The sequence below is a fragment of the Ptiloglossa arizonensis genome, chromosome 3 (assembly GCF_051014685.1).
Source record: "Ptiloglossa arizonensis isolate GNS036 chromosome 3, iyPtiAriz1_principal, whole genome shotgun sequence".
NCBI classification, from domain to species: Eukaryota; Metazoa; Arthropoda; class Insecta; order Hymenoptera; family Colletidae; genus Ptiloglossa; species Ptiloglossa arizonensis.
In genome coordinates, this window is record NC_135050.1 from 15,179,514 (window position 1) to 15,201,631 (window position 22,118).

General features: G+C 40.9%; 1 protein-coding gene across 4 annotated transcripts in view; it reads right to left on the reverse strand.

Moving 5' to 3' along the window:
- Positions 1-5,168: 5,168 nt before the first annotated feature.
- Positions 5,169-22,118, reverse strand: part of Cdgapr (GTPase-activating protein CdGAPr) — a 37,688-nt gene continuing 20,738 nt past the window's right edge. For 3 of the 4 annotated variants that reach the window (XM_076306143.1, XM_076306145.1, XM_076306144.1), the window contains 6 exons: positions 17,407-17,544; positions 16,455-16,859; positions 15,785-16,115; positions 15,379-15,712; positions 13,937-14,933; positions 5,169-13,404 (listed from right to left, as the gene is read on the reverse strand). In XM_076306143.1, the coding sequence (XP_076162258.1) occupies positions 10,864-13,404; positions 13,937-14,933; positions 15,379-15,712; positions 15,785-16,115; positions 16,455-16,859; positions 17,407-17,544 (4,746 nt within the window). In that variant the 3' untranslated portion in view covers positions 5,169-10,863. The remainder of the gene's footprint in view (positions 13,405-13,936; positions 14,934-15,378; positions 15,713-15,784; positions 16,116-16,454; positions 16,860-17,406; positions 17,545-22,118) is intronic. The other variant, XM_076306146.1, reaches the window with a different exon arrangement.

Here is a 22,118-nt window from a genome sequence, read left to right on the forward strand (position 1 = left end):
AGGATTGTAAAAACTGCATCGTAGACGACCAGACACGAGGAAAACGTAATAGGAGGGGTTAAAGCGTTCATGGGGCTAAAAGTTTGTAAGCAGTGGTTTAGAGACAGTGGTTCTGGTTGCCTTCCAGCATGGAGCAATGGGGTGGAAGCTTGCTCCGGATAGATTTATTCGGAGGGTTCGTTGAGATCCGTGGATTGACACGCGGCGACGTCTTGACAGCTTGTTAGGCTAACGGTTGGGTGCTGTTCATCGAACACGATGCGCTTGAGCCTCTTTACCGCTCTTTAACTTGACATTTCACTTCCGATCAAATGTTATACCATTGTTCGCTCCTTGCTCTCTCGTTGTGTCACGATCCACGCGCTTCTCTGACGATGTACGCCAAATTAAACGACGTTTCGATCCTCTCGGAAGAGCACTATCTTCCACCTGCTCATTTCTTTCCGATGTTTCGTGCAAATTCACGTATAATAGGTGACAAGAAATTCTGAAAGCTTTCGATCACAAATTCTTACAGATCGTGTCTCGTAATTTTAATCAATTCTTGTCTATTGATCACGAATATCGTATAACAGGTGACAAGAAATTTTGAAAGCTTTCGATCACAAATTCTTACAGATCGTGTCTCGTAATTTTAATCAATTCTTGTCTATCGATCACGAATATCGTATAACAGGTGACAAGAAATTCTGAAAGTGTTTGATCACAAATTCTTACAAACCGTGTCTCGTCATTTTAATTAATTCTTGTCTATCGATTACGAACACTCCCAAACGGGAGATTCATAATTTTAATTAATTCTTGTCTTTCGATTACGAACACTCCCAAACGGGAGATTCGTAATTCTAATCAATCCTTCTCTTTCGATCACAAATACTCACCAATGCGTTTTAACACATTGAATGCCACCGGTGGTCACCGGTGACCGACGCTCCGAATTTACAAAGTTTCTTTAAAGCGTTTGAAATACGTACAATACTCGTAAACATTAAAATAACGTTGCTGACCTTAGAGGTGCTACAAAATAACAAATACACCGACTATCGAATATTTCTACGTTTCGCGGTACAATTTGAACAATTATCGAAGAGGACATCCTTGGTAAAAATAATATAATTTAATAAATATATTTGAAAGGCTAATACAAACAAGCATTGCGTCGATTTAGTTGAATTCGACAAATTTTAGTAAATCAAAATATTAGTCAAATATAAAAGTAAGAAAGCTGTTGAAGAATTAATATAAATAAGAATTGCGTTTTATTAACGTATCAATCTTTCGTATTTAGAGCATCGATCGCTCGTGCCCGATTTATTGTTCGCGTATAATATCTTAAGTGACATTGTCTCTCGTCTCTTAATTTTATTTTACTCTTTCAATATTTCTCGACTTGCTCCAAGGCACACTCTGTTACACCGTGAACGTTACGGAACTCTTTATGGTCAATTTGATCGCCTTGATCGAATTTTTATCAATGTAAACAACTTTATTTTTAACCTTTTCCGTTCCTTTGCAATTTTAGCGCACTCTCTCGCAAATTTGAACGTCCTACAACGAACTCTACGATGTTTTCCGTTTGTGCTTTATTACGTTTCGTTATAATACTTTGTTTTATTACATTTCAATAGAAAATGCGCGGTACTAGCGCACAGGGGAAAATTCCTCGTGGAAAACTAAATTGAAACTTTGGGAGAAATTTTGTTCCCGCGTAGCTTCGTTTTCGAGAAAATCGATTTGTAGAATTCATCGAAGGAACGAGCGATCGAGCACGACTTGGACCAACTTGTCTGTTCATTAGTCATTATTTTTACTTGTTCTACTTGTGAGTTGAAAGATCGATGGAAAACGGATAATATCGAGCCACCGTGTCAATGTTTACGAACACCGTTACGAATGTTACGAACACCGATGCAAATAGAATTAATCTAAACAAATGTAAAAAAAATTGAATCGCACCTATTTCGAAGCGGAGAATAAAAGATTCGACGTTCTTTCTTGGATCGAAAATCGATTGTTTACTTCGAACCAATTTTCTCAAAGACGGATCCTCGTGCGTGAAAACGTTATACGTTGCAATTGTTCGATAAAAGAAATGTTCACGAATTACACCCACTTCAAATTGAAGAATAAAAGATTCGGCGCTCACTTCGTGATCGAGAAACGGTTATTGTCTTCGTTGGTCGTACGCAAATAATCAACGATCGTTACCGACTATGGGATAATATGAAGCTAGAGTTTTGTATCGCGATCAGGGTTGATCGAGTGTTGTTTTTTGTACTTCGTAATGTGCTGTAATAAACCACGAAAACTTATGTCAATTAAATGTGTATCCATGTATCAGATCCCCAAAGTATTAGTAATTTTTCGACTCGTCAAACCGTCCTGTCCCCTTAACTTGATCACCGTGGGCAATCTGGCCTTATTTCAACCTCCGGTTACTACAGCACTTGTGCTAACAAATAACATTGTCGACGACCCTGCGGCATTCTGATTCGATTTGCACACTATGAAAGCGTGCTGCTGCAGAGCCGACCAGAGGACGGAGAAGCACAACGATCGGAAGACCGACGAAAAAAGATGAAAGAAAGTAAGAAAAAAGGGGGTAGAGGCACGAAAATGAAAGAGGGAGCGCTAAATTGTGTATTATTGATACTTCTCGATGCGCGACGGTTTTCGATCGATAACAAGAAAAAAAAAAAAAATAAATAAATATCGACTCCGAAACGTTGGCGAGTCAAGAAATAATTGTAACGTAACAAATCGAATATTCTTAACGATAAATCTAACGTCTGGAACGCAGAGGGAGAGAATAGTTAAATTTACCAGACGAGTGTTAAACGATTGTTAATATTTTCAGCGATAAATTTGAAGAGAATTGGAACACCTGAAGGGAGAGTAACGAAGTTTTCAAGAAAATTAAGATTTCCAACTAAAACCTACCAATCTTTGGTTACACCATGAAAGAACACTCGCAAGATATTTGCACACTTGTGTCCAACACCACATTTTCTACTATTGACACCATACCACCACTGTACACCGACGAATAACGAAAATATTCTATTCAACATTTTTTAATTGCGCAATTCTCGTTCCAAATGTGTTCTTTCCCTCCGATGGTTTTCTTTCGTTCTTCCAGCCAGTATGTGTGAAAAAAAAAAAAAACGAACGAAGAAATCCTAATTTTAAGGGGGTCGATGTTCCCGGCCACGGTAAGTTTGCCTCATCTAGGACAACGCCATTTACTGCTAAACGAAATTGAGTACAGAAACTTTCCGACACGGTGGCAGACAACCAGCGCGAGACGAAAGGGTGGCAAGGAGTCGTCGTCCAAAGATAAAAACGAAAAATAAAAAGAATTCTCAGCTCTGGATACCACGAGGCTCTAGGAGGGCACGGCTACGGCCTAATTAGCCCGGTTATTTAGTTAGGCTACGGAGATGCGAGAAGTTTACTCGGCTGTTCGGTGCTAGAGCCCACTAAAGATTCGTATCTCCAGGACGTGTTTAAAAATAATTACCGTGGAAGATTCAGCGATAGTCACGGAGTCGCCCTCACCTTTGTGCTTCCTGCCCTCTGAAGTGGCCCTCGTTGGTACGGCATAAAGGCAGCCCAGCCAACCCCCTTCTGTACGTACTCGCATCTCTTCCGGCACCGCTCGAGTGGTCCTCACCTTTCAACCACTCTATCACCGCGTTTAAAGAAGTAAAGACCAAAGGTCCTTTACCGTTTTAAGAGGTTAGACCGGCTCGAAAAGGAGTTTATTCGAGATGACAATGTGACGCGGTGCCCGGTTGCCTTATTAAATCGCCGATACACACCTGGGACAACGCTCGTACGACACGAGACGAATATCGAGTGGGTATTGAATAGATACCGAATCGAGCGACAAGGATATACGATAAAGAACTAAAGACCAAAGGTCTTTTACAGGCTTGAGGCGTTCCATCGGTTGTCACTGCCTCGATTCGAATACAAACGAGATTCTTCGGGAATGCATTTTCCCGCGAAAACTCGGCTCGATTGTCACGCAATTTCACTCCGCGGTGATTCAGACGACCGCGGGAGAGGTCACGCGTGGGTCCAAACGGACCCGCAATTACAGAATTCGACTTTACGCAAATATTTTGAATAAATACTCCGAGAAAATTGAGCAACGTTCAATTATGAGAATACAAGTCTTTCCGAGCCTGTGATTCGACCTTGCCCAAATATTTTCAATAAATACTCCAAGAAAAGTCGTTAATTGAGCAATTCGAGTCTTTCCGAGCCCGTAATTCGACCATGCTCAAATATTTTATGTAAACGTTCCAAGAAAAGTTGTACCATTGGTACGAGCAATGCGAGTCTTCCTGGGTCCAAAAAGACCCACGCGTGATAAGGCGAGAATACGCTTTCCTTTCTGGTTTCCAAAACACCTTTCAGTGTCGCTTTTTGTTTGCAATTTTGACACCAAAACTCGACGATTCGCAATTGCACACTACTCGGGATTTAATATATTTTTTGCAATCGAAATTAAAACGTTTTCAATTGTAAATGCACTTCGACGGAATTCGAATTTAAACTGCCCGATCACTGCTATCGAAGTACGTTACGCAGCTAAGTGAGAAATTACTTGTATTTTTAAATATATCGTGTAAGTAATCTACCGAACAGGAGTCTAACATTTTTCGGTTCGTTAACTGCCTTATAATGTTTCATTGAAATAAGTGGGTAACACTCACTCGTGATTTTCTTGTAAAATTGCTAAACCTACTAGAAAGATTCTATCCAATGAATCTAAGTTGGACGAAAACGGATGTAATTAAAGGGTGGATATTACAAACATCTTTACACTCTCTTGGAAAAATGATCCTTTCGATACTATTCGAATTTATGAGAATGTATAATATACTACTTAATGAAGAATATCGTCTTTTAACATCACGAATACTTGAATATTATCCGAGAGGGAAAAGAAGAGCAGTCATCGGTCTCGCAAATTAAGTACAACTTCTAAGTCGAACGTGAAAAGTATAATTATCAGGGAAAGAATATTCCAGAACGTATAATTGACAAAATATTGAAACTATTGATATTATTCTTATACCGTTCGATTTGTCCGTTTTCGACACAGTTCTAACCTAAAAACGAGACAGGGTCCAGAAAGCATACCAGCGACATAATTTCTCCAATATTTATAGTATTTATATTTGTTTACATATAATTTTCCATATATTATAATTATAATCGTAGTAGGCAAAACAGTAGTATCGTTTAATAACAGAACAGTCGTAAAAGACGAAGATACAACTAAAAAGGAGTGACGGGGTAAATACAGGAGGGATGAAGTGACAAAAATGCGTCCAGGTTGTCGAACGGTGGGTCTTCAACACTCAAAAACAAGATTACTATTAGCCCTTGCGACTATGTAGGGTGAAGTGGATGAAAGGTGGGAAGGGAGGATTAGTCTGCATATCATTTGTTCAGAGGAAGTATTATATCTAGTAGGCGCGTGTTTTTTTCTCTTCATTTTCACAGATTTCTACAACTATTATCCTATCGTCCTGTATAACCGCGAGAATCTCAAATTATTAAAAATATACATCCTACGGATGTACCGCTATTGCGCATTATATTGTGCAGAAGTACTCGTAAATAGATGCATCTTCAAGTTTTTTTTTTTCTTTAATTTTTTTTTGTCTTTTTTTTTTAGGCGTTATTTAAATACCGTTGACTATAGGCCACTCCTATCGGACGCGGTATCCAGGGAAGCGACTATTGAAGTTGTTAAATACTTCTATCTCTAAACGGGTTCGTCTTTCTCTTACTTTTCGTCAATCGGGATACGCTACTTGTGCATGCATATCGTTTACGGATCTTACGCGTTCACGAATTGCTAATAAAAAAAAAAGAAAAAAAAAAAAAAAACGCGAAGACGAGAACTTATCGTCGACAACGGAATCGAGCATCGATCGTTCGACGTAACGTACACCGATACACTCGGTTCGGGGATTAAAATTTACAAATTTGTATAACCGACCGAGGTTACATTCTTTGTATAAATTTTTCGTATCGCGAGATCGTGAAACGGTAAACGTTCCTCGACAACTCGTAGAGAAATGCTCTAGTAACGCGAACGATCGATGCTCGGCTGGGAAATTCATTGTTACGTATAAAAAACGAAAAATGCAATATCGATACTACTGGAACAACTTGCAGCATTCGAATGCAAATCGTTACAGTCATTTTGGTATCTAACGTAGAAACGTTTGCCTCGTACAATCCTTAAATAGTCCGTGAACGTTTCAACGAGAATCGCGCGAACTATGTGTATACATCGAACAAGGAGAAATACTAGCGAAAAGAGTGATCGGACGAGGAATATTCAACTGCTCCGATTCGTATTATCCGCATTGCCAACAAATAGTGTCGTTCGCAACGTTCAATCATCTATTTCCGTTCTAACGCGAACCTCCGATTGAAATTAATCGTTTCGCAACGTCCTAAACTCGCGACACTTTCCCCTCGCTCGTGATCGTTTCTGTTTAACATTTATTAAAAAAACATCATATTTTTTCTTCTTTTTTTTCTCTCATTTTCCTCCTCCTCCTCTACGAGTACTCGTCGCGTGCTTTTTCTCTTCACTAAGTATTAATTCTCGGTAAACGTTTAAATACAAATGTAACTAATAGCTTTGAGTATTCTTTTCTTTCTTCTTTTTTTCTTTTCTTTTTCTTTTCTTCTATTTTTTTTTCTTTTCTTTTGTTGTTAAGACTTCGAGCGATGTGTCTGTGCTTGGTCGTCGCGTTTGTTTTTCGGTTTACAGAGAAACGATCGTGTCGTGTACCACGTCGTTATTGTAGCATAAAAAAATACGCAAAATATTGGATCGCAAAGAGTCGATATCGTGATTGGATGCAGGGTGTTTTAAAAACAGGATCGAACAATTTCGGGAGCTTGGATATAATTGTACGCACAGAAATTTACTAAAAATGTCCAGTGATCGAGGGCCCAGAAAAATACGATTCCGTTGGACCGACATACGATTTTCCATTTTCGTGAAATTGTCTCCACGGTTGGGACGAGATCGAGTGACCGCTCAAGGCCACCCAAGGGCTATCCCCACCACTGTATCTATTGTCTCGTTGACCGTGAATCTGCGAATGTTGTCTGTATCTCGAACAAACAAGGAAACCGACATCGTTTCAACGTAAAATAATTCACAATAAACGAACCGATATTGTACGGCCAATTGAGTTTGGTCCGATTTCGATTAAAGTCTCAATTTATCTTATTATCTTTTTTATTCTCGTTTGGTAATTCTCATCGTAGAAATTTTCACCATCGTCTCTAATCGCACGCGGGCGCAAAAAAAATGTTACAAATATCAACGATCCTATTTTGCACGTTAAGATTTCACTCCAATAAAACGTGTAAACAAATCATCACTCGTGTCAGAACAAGAAACAGACGAAACAGAAAATCGTTACTTCGTCGAGAGACTGATTCGCAGATCTATGCTATTGGACATTTTTGTCTATTTTTATGAGTACCACGACCCATCGAATTCTTCGTCGCTTTTTTTAGATCACCCATTGTATGAACTTCGTGTAATGTAAGAGATTAAAAAGGTTTCGCGTGACATCGCTATTCTCGTGCGACAGCTTCTTGCAAACGGTGTGTGTGTGTGTGTGTGTGTGTACGTTTTTTTTTGAGCATTATCAGGATTACAAATGGATGATCCTCCGAGTTTCGTGTTTCGTTTCGTCGGGGATCGTAATGTACAATACGTTGGCGATCTATTAGATTTCGAGATAGATATTGTTAATTGGTTCGTTATGAAGTTGTATAAATGCTATCACAGAATTCGGTACTCCTGCTTAAGTTTTGATTATACGCGCGTTCCGCTACCGAGGAAAAATGGAGACCGAGACCGTGATTCGGACAAGGAACCAGTCTTCGAAACGACTGGAATGTTGTCGAGTTTTGCGACAAATCTCACTCACGATAGGTTCAGGAATAGTATGTCGTTACAGCAGTTTCCGTCGTTTTTCGTACGGTATGAACGCTTTCGTAAAAAGGAATGAAAAAACTGAAATGCACGATTGAAGTCGTAATTGAATATTGAGACCAAAAACGATTTCGAACTATTTCGAACTAAAGATAAAAAAAAAACTAAAAAAAAGAAATGTATAAAATAAGATTCTTGTATATCTTGTGGCACGATTGTAGTCGTGATTGAATATTGAGACGAAAAACGATTTCGAACTAAAGATTATTGCTTGCATTGGAACGGTGCTTCTTCGGTAACGACTACACAAAAGATACAATTATAAAAAAAAAAAAAAAAAATGAATAAATTAAGATTCTCGTATATCTTGCGGCACGATGAAACTCTCTACGCCAATTAAATTTCTATTAAACTGTCAAGCAATTAAAACAGATTGACGAAAAATCTTTGAACGTTAAACAAACAGCCGGTCCCGATAGTAATCTTGATTTCGAGCAAGGTTCTCTTTTCATCGATAACCAAACTAGATTAGATAAATTAATATATTACATATCGACTAAATAATAATTAGCATATACAAAAGACGTATTATAGACCACCGCGGACCAGTCCACGGCGTGAAAGGAAATCTATCGACACTTGTTATCGAATACTTAGGTTAATACGGTGAATTGAATTGTATAATATATAGTGAAGAAAATTTTGCAATCCTGGGGACTCGTATTCGAGCGACGTGCAAAGCACAAACATGAAAATTTGTGAAACGTATCAGAGCTCTTAAAATTGTAATAAAAAGTAATAATAATATTAATAATAATAATAGTATTAATAATAATAATAATAATATTAATAATAATAATAATAATAAAGTAGAAGAAAATGAACACGAACAGTAACGAGTATTCTAATTTCTCGATATTAATTGCTAAACAGTGTAACATATTTAAAAATTTCTAACTACGTGTGTTATCTCAGCTGTGACAAGCGATCGGCGTGAAAACGTACGCGTAAAACAAATGAAATGAAAAGAATAAAAGGGGAAAAGGAGCTAACAAGAGATACGAAGAATCGAACGATCGGTCGGTGTAGAACGCAAAAAAAAAAAAAGAAAAAGAATGAAATGAAGTTTTCCGGATACACGCTTCGATCACCGAATGAACAAATTTTCTCTGTGGTAAACGCTTCGTCGTATAAAAATACTCGGTTCGATGAGCAACGACGAAATTTACAGAAAACGGAAGCGTCTCGATTTTCTTAACTCAACTATATCGTTACGTTAATCAATTACGAAGGCATGCGCAGTTACAATATTATATTGAACCCTTTGCACCCGGTACGCGTCGAGACCAGATCGAACGAATATTCATAGAATTTACAGTTCTACAGTCGACGTTTTTCGAGCGAACAGTACGACGTAGAAAACGAGAACGCATTACAATGTTTATAAACTATATAATATCTCTTATACATGCATCATTCGAAGATCATTTTCTCTTCTTTTCTTTTCTTTTCTCCTTTTTTTTTTTGTAACCATTACAGAGTATTATATAAATTTGTTCGTTTTAAACTTAACTTTCGCAATAACATTCGAAACAAGTTGTTCACCGGCTACAGTGACGAAAAGGGAAATTTCGCGTGCAAAGGGTTGACAACGAACTCGTTTTCGTGGACCCAATTCTGGTACGGCAACGATCGATTGAACTACCAGTCGATTAACAGAACAGCGCGACAAACGCAAAAGTCTAATGAGACATCTTTGGGAGCGATAATAACAATAATGGAAAATGATTCTTAAAGATTCGTAACAATAACAGAAATAATCTAATACACGTAATCTCGATGTACGTGTATATATACATATACAATAAATTAAGAACACTCAAGTCATCGGACTGTTCTGTTAACAACAACGACGAAACGAGCGTGATTCTCCATCGATTTCAAGCTTCGATCGAGTTCTTTTGAAAACCATCGATCGTAGACCGTTTCCTTTTGTTTCTTTTTAAACATCATTATGCCACTCGCATTCGATTAACTTCTCTCTCGGATTTCATGCTTTAACCCTTTGCACTCCAATAATTTAATATACGAGAATTAAATGCATATGTTGGTGCGCTTCCAACAAATATTCTCTTATAAAACAAACAAACAAAAAAAAAACATTGTAAATACTATTGTATGATAATACTTAAAGAAAAGAAAATGGCAAAAAATTATTAAATTCCCTTTCAACACGTCGATAAAACATTTCATCGTTAAAAGATTCGATGGTGGACACACGTTCTTGGAACCTGAAACCATCGCGCGTTGCTGCAGAGTATCCCGAACCAAAAATAACCAATGGTTTTTCAATACATTTGTTTAAATACATTCGTTGGTTAAACGTGCAACCGACATAAGTTTCAATTAACGTGCTTTCAATATAAAAACTACATCTGTTCATGATCGTGTCCCATAAACATTAACGAAATTACATTAAAAACTCGTAAAAACTTTCGAACAACTAAAGACTCAAAACCTATTACAACTGGAATAAAAACCAAGAATTACGAGACACCCTGCAAACGAACGTTGCAATTACAATTTTCGGTCAGCTTCGCGTCGCTTACAGCATCTCGCGAAGTGTTGCCAATAATCTCTTTTTGTTTTTTCGTCGCACAGAATACTTTTAAACGAAAACAACACGTGCGACAAAAATACGCTACCGTTCATCCTAGCTCGAAAGAGATTCTGAGAGCAAAGGGTTAAACGTGATCGGCGCGACCAGCGGTTCCGCTGGAATTATACATATAATTCATCGTGCAACGCGTTAGAGGCATTTACGCAGGATAGTCGCTTCGATAAAATGTTTCATAAATATTACGTTAACATCAATGAAGGGAGGGTCTAGAGGCTCTCTGTTTTAACCTAGTTAAAAGGGCTTGCTCCCCGTCGTCCTCCGCCTTTGACATCATTCCACGGAAGCTTTCCGATCTGTACTTGTCCCTCAAGAACGTCCTTCTCTCCTCTTTGTACTTTTCTATCCTTTCTCTGCATTGGGGATCACCCAGATCAATACCACCGAGATTCTTCAGATGAGACTTGTCGGAATTGCTCGAGCTGTTCGAGCTGGCGCCAACGTTGGGCGTAGAGCTGTGCTGTGCGTCCTCGGTGGTCTGTTTCACGGGCAAGGACGCCTCCTCGCTCATTTTATTGAACTTGGCCTCGTCCAGGGAACGACTCAAAGACGCTCGAGTGGCTCTCGCGTGACGCGCCCGCAAACACGGTGGCAAATGTTGAGCGTTGTTCACCGGTGGTTCCTCGGACTTTCCCCGTGCGGTGTCCAATTCCTGTCGCATCTTTCGTTCCCGCACTATTTCCCTCCCGATCTCGGAATCGAAACTTCTGCGGTCCCTGTTGCCCTCCAGATCGTACTTTCTTCTCGGGGGAACGGATAGATCGCCCATCATGCCACCTGATAATCTTTGCAGCGCCAATTCTTGCAGTATGGCTGCCGTGTCGCGAAAAACTATGGAATCGTCCACAGGAGAGGACGCATTGGAGAAGGTGCACGATGAGTTCAAAGACGTTGTCTCGGATGCACCTTCCGGTGGATGTGCTATTTCACTGGGCTCCGTCGCGTTCTCCGACGGTATCACCATCTCGATGTGTTCCTGCGGCTGGTTGCTCTTCACGATGTTACATTTAGAGTTCTCCTCGGTACACGTCGAGAATTGCTTGTGCTGTTTACTGTTCTTGGCCGGTTCCTTTGGTGAGACGTACTCGAAGCTTTGGCACTTTTCTGGCTTCTGATTTTGACAACGTTGCTTGTTATTGTCGACGTTGGCGAGAGACAACTCGATATCCTGGTTCTTGTTCGATTGGCTGGAAAACGAGCGACGATCGTTATTCTGGAACGATGATTTCTGATACAACTGCAACGAACGTCGAATATCCGGTTGCTGGAAATCGAGACTTCTCGTGGTGCGTTGAGAGTTCTCGAAAGATTCCTCCTCCCCGAGATCTTTCTTCGTCGGACTCTCGTTCCTGTTGAACCCCTTCGCGTTGTCCAGTTGATTGTAACACGCGGTGACTTCGTGCTCCATTTCGTTGGGTTTCTGATTCAAACGAATGTCCGTTATACTGACGGTGCACATTTTCTCGTTCCCGTTATCCTGATCGTGCATGGACGAGCGAACGATGTTCGAGAAATTGTTTCCAGAATCGACCAGCCCGAAATTTGCTTGACCATCGACGAACGTTCCGGTTGTCCTTTGCGCGTTGATGCGATGCTCCTCGAGGTCCCTGCTATCGGCCACGTCGAAAGTCATACCAGCGGACTCCTGAGGAAGAATGGGACTTTCGGTCAAGTCGCTGACACCGATGCAAGACGTGTCGGTGTCCACGGTCGAGCCCATGGTAAGATCCAACGATGTCCTAGAGACGTTCTCCGACATCGATCTTAACTGCGGCGTGTCGGTCGCTATCGCAGGATTCGCGGTGCCTCCCAATGGATCCTTTGGACTGCTCGATTCGCTCGTGGGCGTCGTGGGTGTCGTGATCGAGCCGGTTCTTTCGACTATCACCCACTCGCCAGAATCGTTGGTGTTCGACGTCATTTGCGGTGTTTCCGTGTTGGTGAACATCTTGTCGGAGCTATCGCAAATCACAAAACCGGAATCCGGTAGATCCTCGATCGTCTGCTCGTAGGACATCGGGGAATCGAGATCGGTTGCACTGGACAATGGTAGTCCCGACAATTCGTTTCTATGTGCGTTTGAATTTCCAACCATGACGTCTTCGTTTTGCGAACTGATGGATTTGTTGTTCGGTGTGTCGTGTTTTCGTACGTCTAATACGTCTTTGCTGTCGCTGTGAGACGACTTGCTCTCATCAACGGTACACGTGCTCGATCTATTTCCCACGTCTTCGCACGGAGACGTTATTTTCGTGGTTTCTATCTCGCTAGGATGAGATGCTAACCTATCGCAAGGTGTCATCTCCTGGTCGATTACGTCCGTTACTACTAGATTCGATTCCTTTGTAGTCTTCTGAGCCTTGGAAGATTCTTTAGTGTCGTACAAATCTACGCGTTTATCGTACGCCATTATCCTCTCGCAAGATTTAGCGCTACTCTGCCCTTCTAAATTTACGGATAACCTATGACTAGGGTCGGATGATTTATCGGAAGACACGCTAGTTCTGTTCAGTTTGTTCGCGTTGCCCTGCTCGTCGTCGATCTCTAACGGTAAAGTGAAACTTCGGAAACTTATCCTAGGACTGTTGGCTGGTATAGGTGACGTAGAATGCGGGGTTCCATGTAACGTGGCAGGGGTGAGCGGTGTCGAACCTTCGGATAATAGTGGAAGGTACCCTGGTGTGGGTAACGGAGACGGGGTGTCCATACTGTGAATATCCGCGGATACCATCACCTGTAAATACATGAAAAATTTGTTTATCGGATCCGTAATACATAAATTATGTTGTATCGGAAAATATAGTTAATACAGTTTTAGAATACGATACTCGTCTATTAGACGCCTATAATGCTTGTAAAAATTAACAGAAACGTATTAACAACGAGTGGATTCTAAACCAACCACTTTTCAAGTTACAAGTCTACTTCTCATACTCTCTATTCAAGGAACGGAGCGTATGTGTGCAGATTTAAACAAAGAAACGGCACAGAGTGCAAGCTGGCTGAACGTTATCTTGAAGATAGTTTCTCAGTGGTCTGGAACAGTCGGTTGATTGTGTCCCGACCGTAGCAATCATTTCTCTGTTAAAAAGTGTAGTATACTCGATATTACTTTACAATCCACACGAATTGGCACAATGAATTATTGTTCGAAAATAAAGAAAGAACGTAGCGTTTTTAAATTCGTGATTAGACACCTCTTGCCAATGGATACAAGCATTTATATTTTATAGTATACCTCGAAAATAGTTGGTTTGCGGACTCACGTTTAACAATATTCCACTTGCTTCGATAAATGGTATACGTGTACAGATTTTCGAACACGGCGGTAATAATTTTACCTGATCGGGACTTTGGCTATCGATAAAGCGCAACTCGACGTCGCATTGCAGTCTTTCTTCCAATCGTGATCTCTTTCTCTTTGATCCGCCGGTGGTAGCGGTATTCTGCGTTCCTTCCGTTCGTTGTCGCCGCGGAGATGCTTCCACCGATGCCACACCTCCGCTCTCTTCCTCCGAGAACATACGCATTTCTCGTTCCTCCAGATCAAAGTTAAGCTGAATCTCCGACAGATCCAACGGCGACGCGGCGTTGGGCGCGTCCGCTAAATGATCGAAATACGAGTCGTGCGAGACCGACCGACTGTGTCCACAGGGTCTGGCCGGTGGTGGTCCTAGAAGAGGACCTAAGCTGTCCTCACCGTCCAAACTATCAGCACTTTTTACGGGTCTTAACCGTCGTAAGGAGTTTAAGGAACTTGGCACCGTTTCTGTTTGAGGTGGCGTGCCAACTTGTCTCGGTTTTCCTCTGGCACCCAAACCACCTCTACCGAACAAAGCTCTCCAGTTCAACGAGGGTGAACGCTTCGAGCCGTTTCTCTTTCGCGGCAGCTCTATGACCGTGTGGTAATGTAATGGTAACCCAGCTGGGCCAGCGCCCACTTCTATGTAATCCGGTTCGCCTCTCAGACTTCTGTTTCGTGCTTCCTCCAAGCTGAGCAATCTCGCGGGTGTCGTGATCGCCAATGATTTCGGTCGTCCGACGGGACCGTCCCCGAAAATTAATTCCGCGTAACAGACTAAAAATTCCGTAACAACCGCCTGCACGCCAACACCTTGCAACGCCGCCACGCCGCCGACTTCCAGTTCCTTGCACCTCAGGAGATTCGGTGCCCAGACAATCGCGACGTTACGCGGCGTCATACCGGTCTCCGCGCCGCGTGCTGCGACTCTCACCAAATGGCGCATAAGATACTCTAACGTTCTGAAAATATAAATAATAATCCTTACTCAATCGTCGGGACACAGAGACGTCTATTTTCAAATGTAGAAGCTATGGAAAATAGTCTGCAAGCAGTAATAGCAAAAGCAATGACAAATAATAATTCTTACTCAATCGTCGGGACATTGGAACACTTATTTTCAAATATAGAAGCTATGGAAAATAGTCTTCAAGCAGTAATAGCAAAAGGAATGATAAATAATAATTCTCACTCAATGGTCGATAAACAGAAACACCTATATTCAAATGTAGAAGCTATGGAAAATAGTATGCAAACAGTAATAGCAAAAGCAATGTTGTACTCCAATAACAAATACCCCTAGTAAAAAGCGGACAGGACTCTGATAGATTAAGTAGAATGTTCGATCAATAATAATCTTCGGCAGGTTTAGACAAACAAATGTAAACGTTCCCTCTGTATATTTACCTATAGTGAGGTGGTGGTAATTTCCTAACGGTATCCCTCATCCGCCTTAACCTTTCCGCGTCGGTGTTAGCCTGAACCGCGCTAACGAAAGTAGAATAAAGTTGGTATGTACAGAGTGGATTCGGTAGTTCTCTGAAGTACATTTTCAATAGCGACGCCACCGAATGAATGTCTTGTAGAATACTTTCATCGGAATGCAATGCAGGAACACGATCCTCGTCGAACGCATTTCGTAATCTCTGAATGTTCGATGTCACGCCGCTTAGGCGGTATATGCCATCGACCAATCCATGGTTCTCGATGAACTCGGCGCAGCACGTTAAAACGGTAGGCACTGAAACAATTGAAAAACATTGTCAGAGCATCGATCCCGGGGTATTCGAGAGCAATCGATAGATATACGCACCATCTTGACCAGAGTTCAAAAGATGTTCCCCTAAATCACAACCAAATACACGTTCCTTCAAGATTCCTGACTGCTTGAGTCGCCTCCTAGACGGTCTGTTCAGTATAAACGACCTGAAAAAGGCGATCAGTTTGCCGTGCTTCCTCAGCACCGGTTTCACGGGTAACTTCGACCTGACGGTCGTTGACACGGTCAGATGTCGTGGAACTTTATCCCCAATTACAGCCACGCATTCGGCCGGGAAAAATCCAACTGCGAAGCCGTGCTTTCCACGCCACCATGTGCTTTCCCCTGGAGGTGGCATGTCTATTACAGAAATCATGTCACCAACCTGGAAACCACCAATGCGTTTACAATTAAATCGCTGCCAAACGCCATCGAAGTGTTCTCACACTACGAAACGGTGTACCGCTCGAAATAATCGAAGACGTGCAAATTACGAAATAATACACCGCTCGAAACTAACTCGTTCGAATGATGTATCGTTGCTTGTTACTTTGGACCATTAATGGTTCGACATACCAACCCGGACAATAATGTAATCTAAAATTGCACGTGCCTATCGTTCTTGAAATTTGGTTCATTTCCCTGAATTGTCCGGTAACACGAACCTCTAATTACCTTGAGCAGTATCGGATCATCTTTTGTACTTCTGAAACTGAAAGCTCACCTGAAAGGAGATCTCATCCGGTGCCTGAGCCACGTAAGGTCTCACTGCATAAGCTGCCGCTACTGCAGGGGTGTTAATAGGGCATGAATCTGACTCTGGCACGAGGATTCTTCTTCCTCTATTATCTAGCTGCAACCAATTTAACACAGGACCGCAATTTAGGCCTTCGTGATTTAACTGCGAGAACCTAGTCAAATAGTCCCTCAGTATATCACAGGTGTTTTTTGGCCGTGCATCTGGTAGCTTGGTCAAGGAAGAGAACTTCCTGTCAAATATGCAACGATGCAATTGCTTGTCAAACATAACAAAATTATCATAAGATCGTTGCAGGGTCCAGCATGCATCTCCGGATGTTACTCTAACCGCGTAGCTGTCTGAATCATTGGAAGCTTCGCTAAGTGAAACCTGCAAGCATATAATTTCGATTTTTATTTGTACACGAGGTGGAATACGAGTACTTCTAATCCGTCGGTTCTTACGATGCGACTAAATTACAGGAAACGTAAAATTCCTTTTTCGGTAGATTAAACGGTCGATCGTTACTGTTACCTAACTTTAACGTAGAACAAGTCCAAAACAACGCCTGGATTGAAATTTTTACGCAGGACATTGAATTTGTAACTTTTACATTTTTACCGTGTATATAGAATACAAATAATGTATTTGCCCAAAGTATTCGTTTTATCAAAGATCCGTGTCTGTGCGTAAATAAAACGAATGTCTGCCGTAACGTACAGAGAAAAGAATAGAATCAAATGTACAAAAAAAAAAAAAAATAAAAACAATGTCAAAATTTAACCAAAAATTTAAACGAAAGTATCATAACTGCGTTATACCCGTTTCGTACATTTCTCGATTGGCCTGACTTTCTTAAATTCTCCATAAGAATTATTCGCGAAGCGACTCCAAAAGCTTAAAGAAGTAAAGTGAAAAATAATAACATGTAACTGACCTCCAAGGAACTGAGTTCAACGTGTTCGTAATGAAAGTGGGCACACTCGTCCAATTTTGGAAACCGTGCTATACTGCCCATGTTGCTGCCAGAACTCACTGGTGTACTGAAATCGTCCGTTCGATTACATCCTAATCCCTGTGTATAAATAAAAAGTTAACGATATCTATCGATACACGTGATCGCACGGTCGTTGACGTATCGAGGATTGATAATGCAAATTCCACCGATATCGTACACGTTTGGAAAATACTGTCGAAGATACCGGTACGAAAAAGAAATTCCGAAACATTTCCCCGGAATCGTTACAATTTCATCGCCGTCGCGTTTTTTAATAAAACGGTCCATCCTCGATACGTTAACACGTTCGGTGTCTCGCATAAAGAAAGTGGCCCGGAATAAAATTCCATTAAAACGTTTTCCGTACCATAACGTACGGATTTATCGCCAGACGAAATGTTTACGTTTACGAAATCAACGCTCGTATTTTTAACCTACTTACATACAAACCCGTGGAAGATTTACAAAACGTAACGCGAAATGAAAACACGACCAAGATACTACGATCTCCACCGCGAGCGTTAAAAAAATCTGAAATGTTTTCCACGTTGGCCGAAAGCGCCACGTTTTAATCGCTGTCGCTAAAAGAGAAATGAGAACCGTGAAACCGAGTTGTACGAATAAACTTATTATGTAAGTAAGAAACGCTTTAAACGAGTTTCGCTGCATTGCGCTTTACGCTAGCAGAACATGGAGGCAGTCTGTGAAGGCAATTGAAGGAAGACGGTTAAGATGAATCATCGTGCGTGGAGAATTTAACTAACGAGGGGACTGCACGACATTCGGGTCATCGATTTAGTCCAAATTTTGTGTACAATCGGTGCCTCGAGACAACGCAGAATATTTTTTTTTTTTTCTTTTTTTACAGGGCGCTCCATCCTTGTGGCGAACTACGCATTGTTAGGGCGTGTACAAAATGAACGATGTGGAAAAAAAGAAAAAGATTCGAAGAACGAAAGGACACGTTACCAGAGACGAAAGTGAGTTTGAAAATCGGCTTCGAGACAATCCAAGGGAAAGATTTTAAAGAACCATTTGTTGTGTTCCATTTGTCTATTTTCAATTTTAACGCATATGTGTTCTTGGATATTAAACAGTATACGTTGAAAGAATTCATCGATTGCATAGAATTGTTTCGCGGTCGTTTCACATTTATCCTAGCAAACCGTTTGCAAAGCGTTGCAAAGCGTTTGTACAGTTTTCGATCGTTGTTCTTTGAGTCATCCTATATAGAAAATTCGAGCCAAATCCGTAAGCCGAATGTCACGCAGTCCCTGTATAAGTAGCAAGCTTACTCATTGACCTTGTCTGCCGAACACAGCTCGGCCATCGTCGTCTTCAAGCTGAAAAAGTATATAGAATCGTATCCTTCAAATTTCTCTCAGCGAATACCCCAGCGAGTCGTTCAATCTTTCAAACGCTTGAATTATTTAGCCACTGGATTCGATACACTGGATACACGACCAATGCGTACAGTACTTTGTAAATGCGGGATCGTGGCATTTTCAATCCACTTCAACGAAAAGCAATACGTCTCTCGTAACTGTTCCGACATTTTTTATTTTTCGCTCACCATTGATGGGCAGTAATGTATTTCAGACGATATATTTTCTAATGTAGAAAATTCTACGTAAAGTTCTATTTACTAAATAGATATAAAATTCTAACTTTTGTCTTACCAAAATAGTAATAAAATTCTAACGTAGAATTGACAAGTATCGATAAATTCTATTGATATTTATATATATATTGACAAGTATCGTCGACAAATTTTATTGATATTTATATATATATATATATATATTGACAAGTATCGTCGATAAATTCTATTGATATTTTTCATATATATTGATATTTGTCAATTCTACGTTAGAATTTGATAACCATCGTACCTTCGACAACGACGTGTTCCCATTTTATTTCAACGTCGTCGAGACGTTTGCGATATTAAAAGCGCGCGATTTCCAGCGATCGTTGAAAACGAAAATAATATTTTCGTAGCAATTTTAGTCCCCCGTTTTGATAAATAATTTATCTATCGCGCGAGTAACGGTACAAAAATATGAGTAACGAGCACGAAATTGCATCGCCGTGTTCTTCGGTCGAATCAACTCGTTAGATCTTCGTTAAAAGCACCGTCCAGAGAATTAAGAAGCTGAACGACGCGCACGTTGCGCGCAGCGAATCAGATATACGGGTTCCGAAAAAAAAATCGGAAGTCAACCCGGCCTTTCAGCCTCGTACAAGGGACTTCCTCTTTAACTGTCGAGAGAAGTGATAGAGTAGGCTTTCAATTATAAGAGCACTATCAATTATCTCGTTTGTTCAACAAGCTTACGTGTCGTTGCTCACGAATGCCCTGACCTACGAATATGCCAACGAATAGGACGTGAAAGTATCACGATGCATTTACGTATTCTTCGGTTGTCCTGATGATTTTCAATCGTTGATCGCTTATTTCCGTTCTGAAAAATCTGTTCCATCGTGCAACGTGACATTCCATAATGCTCGTCTGGTATTCGAATATTCGAGAGAATCTCACACGAGTGCACGGTACCGATACTGATCCTCGTCTGTCGTCCAACGTGTAAATTTACGGCAATGTGAAAAATTACTCAATCGATAACAATCGGTTTCAAACATCGAACTCCTGAATTCTTTTTCAGCAATGATATCATTAGAAGGAATTACCGTTCCTTTAAAATTCAATATACATTCGATCGAACGATTTTTTTTTTTCAAGATTTGTTCAATTTGCACTCGAATAACTTGATTATCATTTTTTTACAAGACGCGTTAGGTAACATTTCGAATTTTTTTGGAAAAACTATTGCACTCGTGTTACGAGAAACCCGTTGCTCTCGAATATCAATAATTAACAATTAATGCTTCGTATTGTCCATCGTAATATCAAACATGTCCTTCAAACGGTAATTTTATTAAAAACAAAAATATACATATAATATATTTGAGGAACAGTGCGACATCTTTACTACAATTTCTAGATCGAAAAAAAAAGACGTCGACGAATAACGGACAGTTGTTAACGAAACTCGAGTATTCGCGTACGCGGTCGCTGAATTTTTCAAGCACGTGGAGCACCTCTGGATTATCATTCGTGACTCCATACGCGGAATATTGAACTTACTCGATCTTCGGACAGTTCAGAAAGTAAAAGATACTTGTGTGTACGTGTATATATATATATATATTTTTTTTTATTTCAACAGTTTCACCGCGAGATAAATATCGAGCGGCTCGCCGCTCTTACTTTTCGCTGAAACAGTTTCAGCGGGATCGCGCGCGGCGCAGAGTATCGACGAACGAGCGCAACTTGTCTTATTTGGGTCATTGTATTTTTTGGCAACGTCGAGGCAAACATCGGAGCTTCTATACGTATATAAGCGAGCACTGTTCTCTCCCTGCTGGATCTGGCAATCGCTTGGAAACGATCGTTCCGCGCTGCCTCCTGGTTTACGCTTCTTTAAACCCCGCCTCGCTGCCAATCCGCCTTCGAATTTGTCCGTAAATTTCTATAATTGGAACATCTACGATAGACCACCGACCGTACGTAATCCGAGCCGCGATTACGCGAATTTCTCGGAAAACGAAACATCCTGCTCGCTCCTCTCTTTCCCGTAATTTCTCACCGTTTGGATACACCCTATCGCGTACCGAGGCGCGAAAAACTTTCGCGAAACTTACAACGAGGCAATATTCGCACGTATAACGCGGTATCCGGGTCGCGGTTAATCGTATTTTGCTCCTTGTCCAGCCATCGGGACCATCGTCTTCGTAAATAAGGAGAATTTGTTACGGTTACCGCGATGCTTGGAAAATTACGAGGTTAATACAATGCTCGCGCGTGAACAAATTATAGAAAAAAAAAATAAGAAAGAAAGAAAGAAAGAAAGAAAGAAAGAAAGAGAGAAAGAAAATCGTACAAAGTGTTTTCCATACGCGGGGAAACGCGACCGACATTAACACGTTTCACGATCGATATACATCACGGAATTTACAACGCGCGAAAATATTCAAGCAGCTGCAGTTTCTCCCGTTAGTAGGTCGACGAACTTTTTGGCAACATTAAGCAAACATTACGAACGCTGCGGGTACTTCGCTTCCACGATCTACGTTTATCCCCCTCGATAAATCGAGGGAAGGAACCGAATGGCGCGGCTCGGAACAACGTAACTCGAAACTATAATACATTCCGTTCCCTGTGTATATTTTTTGCCACTAAATCCGTATGTTTCGTTGCTTCGAAACACGATCGACGTAATCTATTTTCCCTCGTGTATACGATAAGCACGGAACATTATCAATTAGACGTATTAAACAGCCGTTAGAAAATAGTCGTCGTCCAGCCGAGCAAAACGAGTTGCTTCTCGCTCGATTATTTATTTATCCGACCACGTCCGTCTCTAATTGTACCTTATCGTCGTATTTATATTGGGAATAAATTACGACGCGGTCGCGTTCATCGTGCGATCGAGACGAGTTAACTCGTCGCGAAACGTACTTTCTTTTTTTCGCTCTTTTCACTTGTTTATCGATTTATATAAGTGTGCACGATTTTAATTATATACGATATCGTCGTGTTCCCTTTTATTAAAAACGAACGACGCAGTCGCATCGATTAAGGTCGCGAT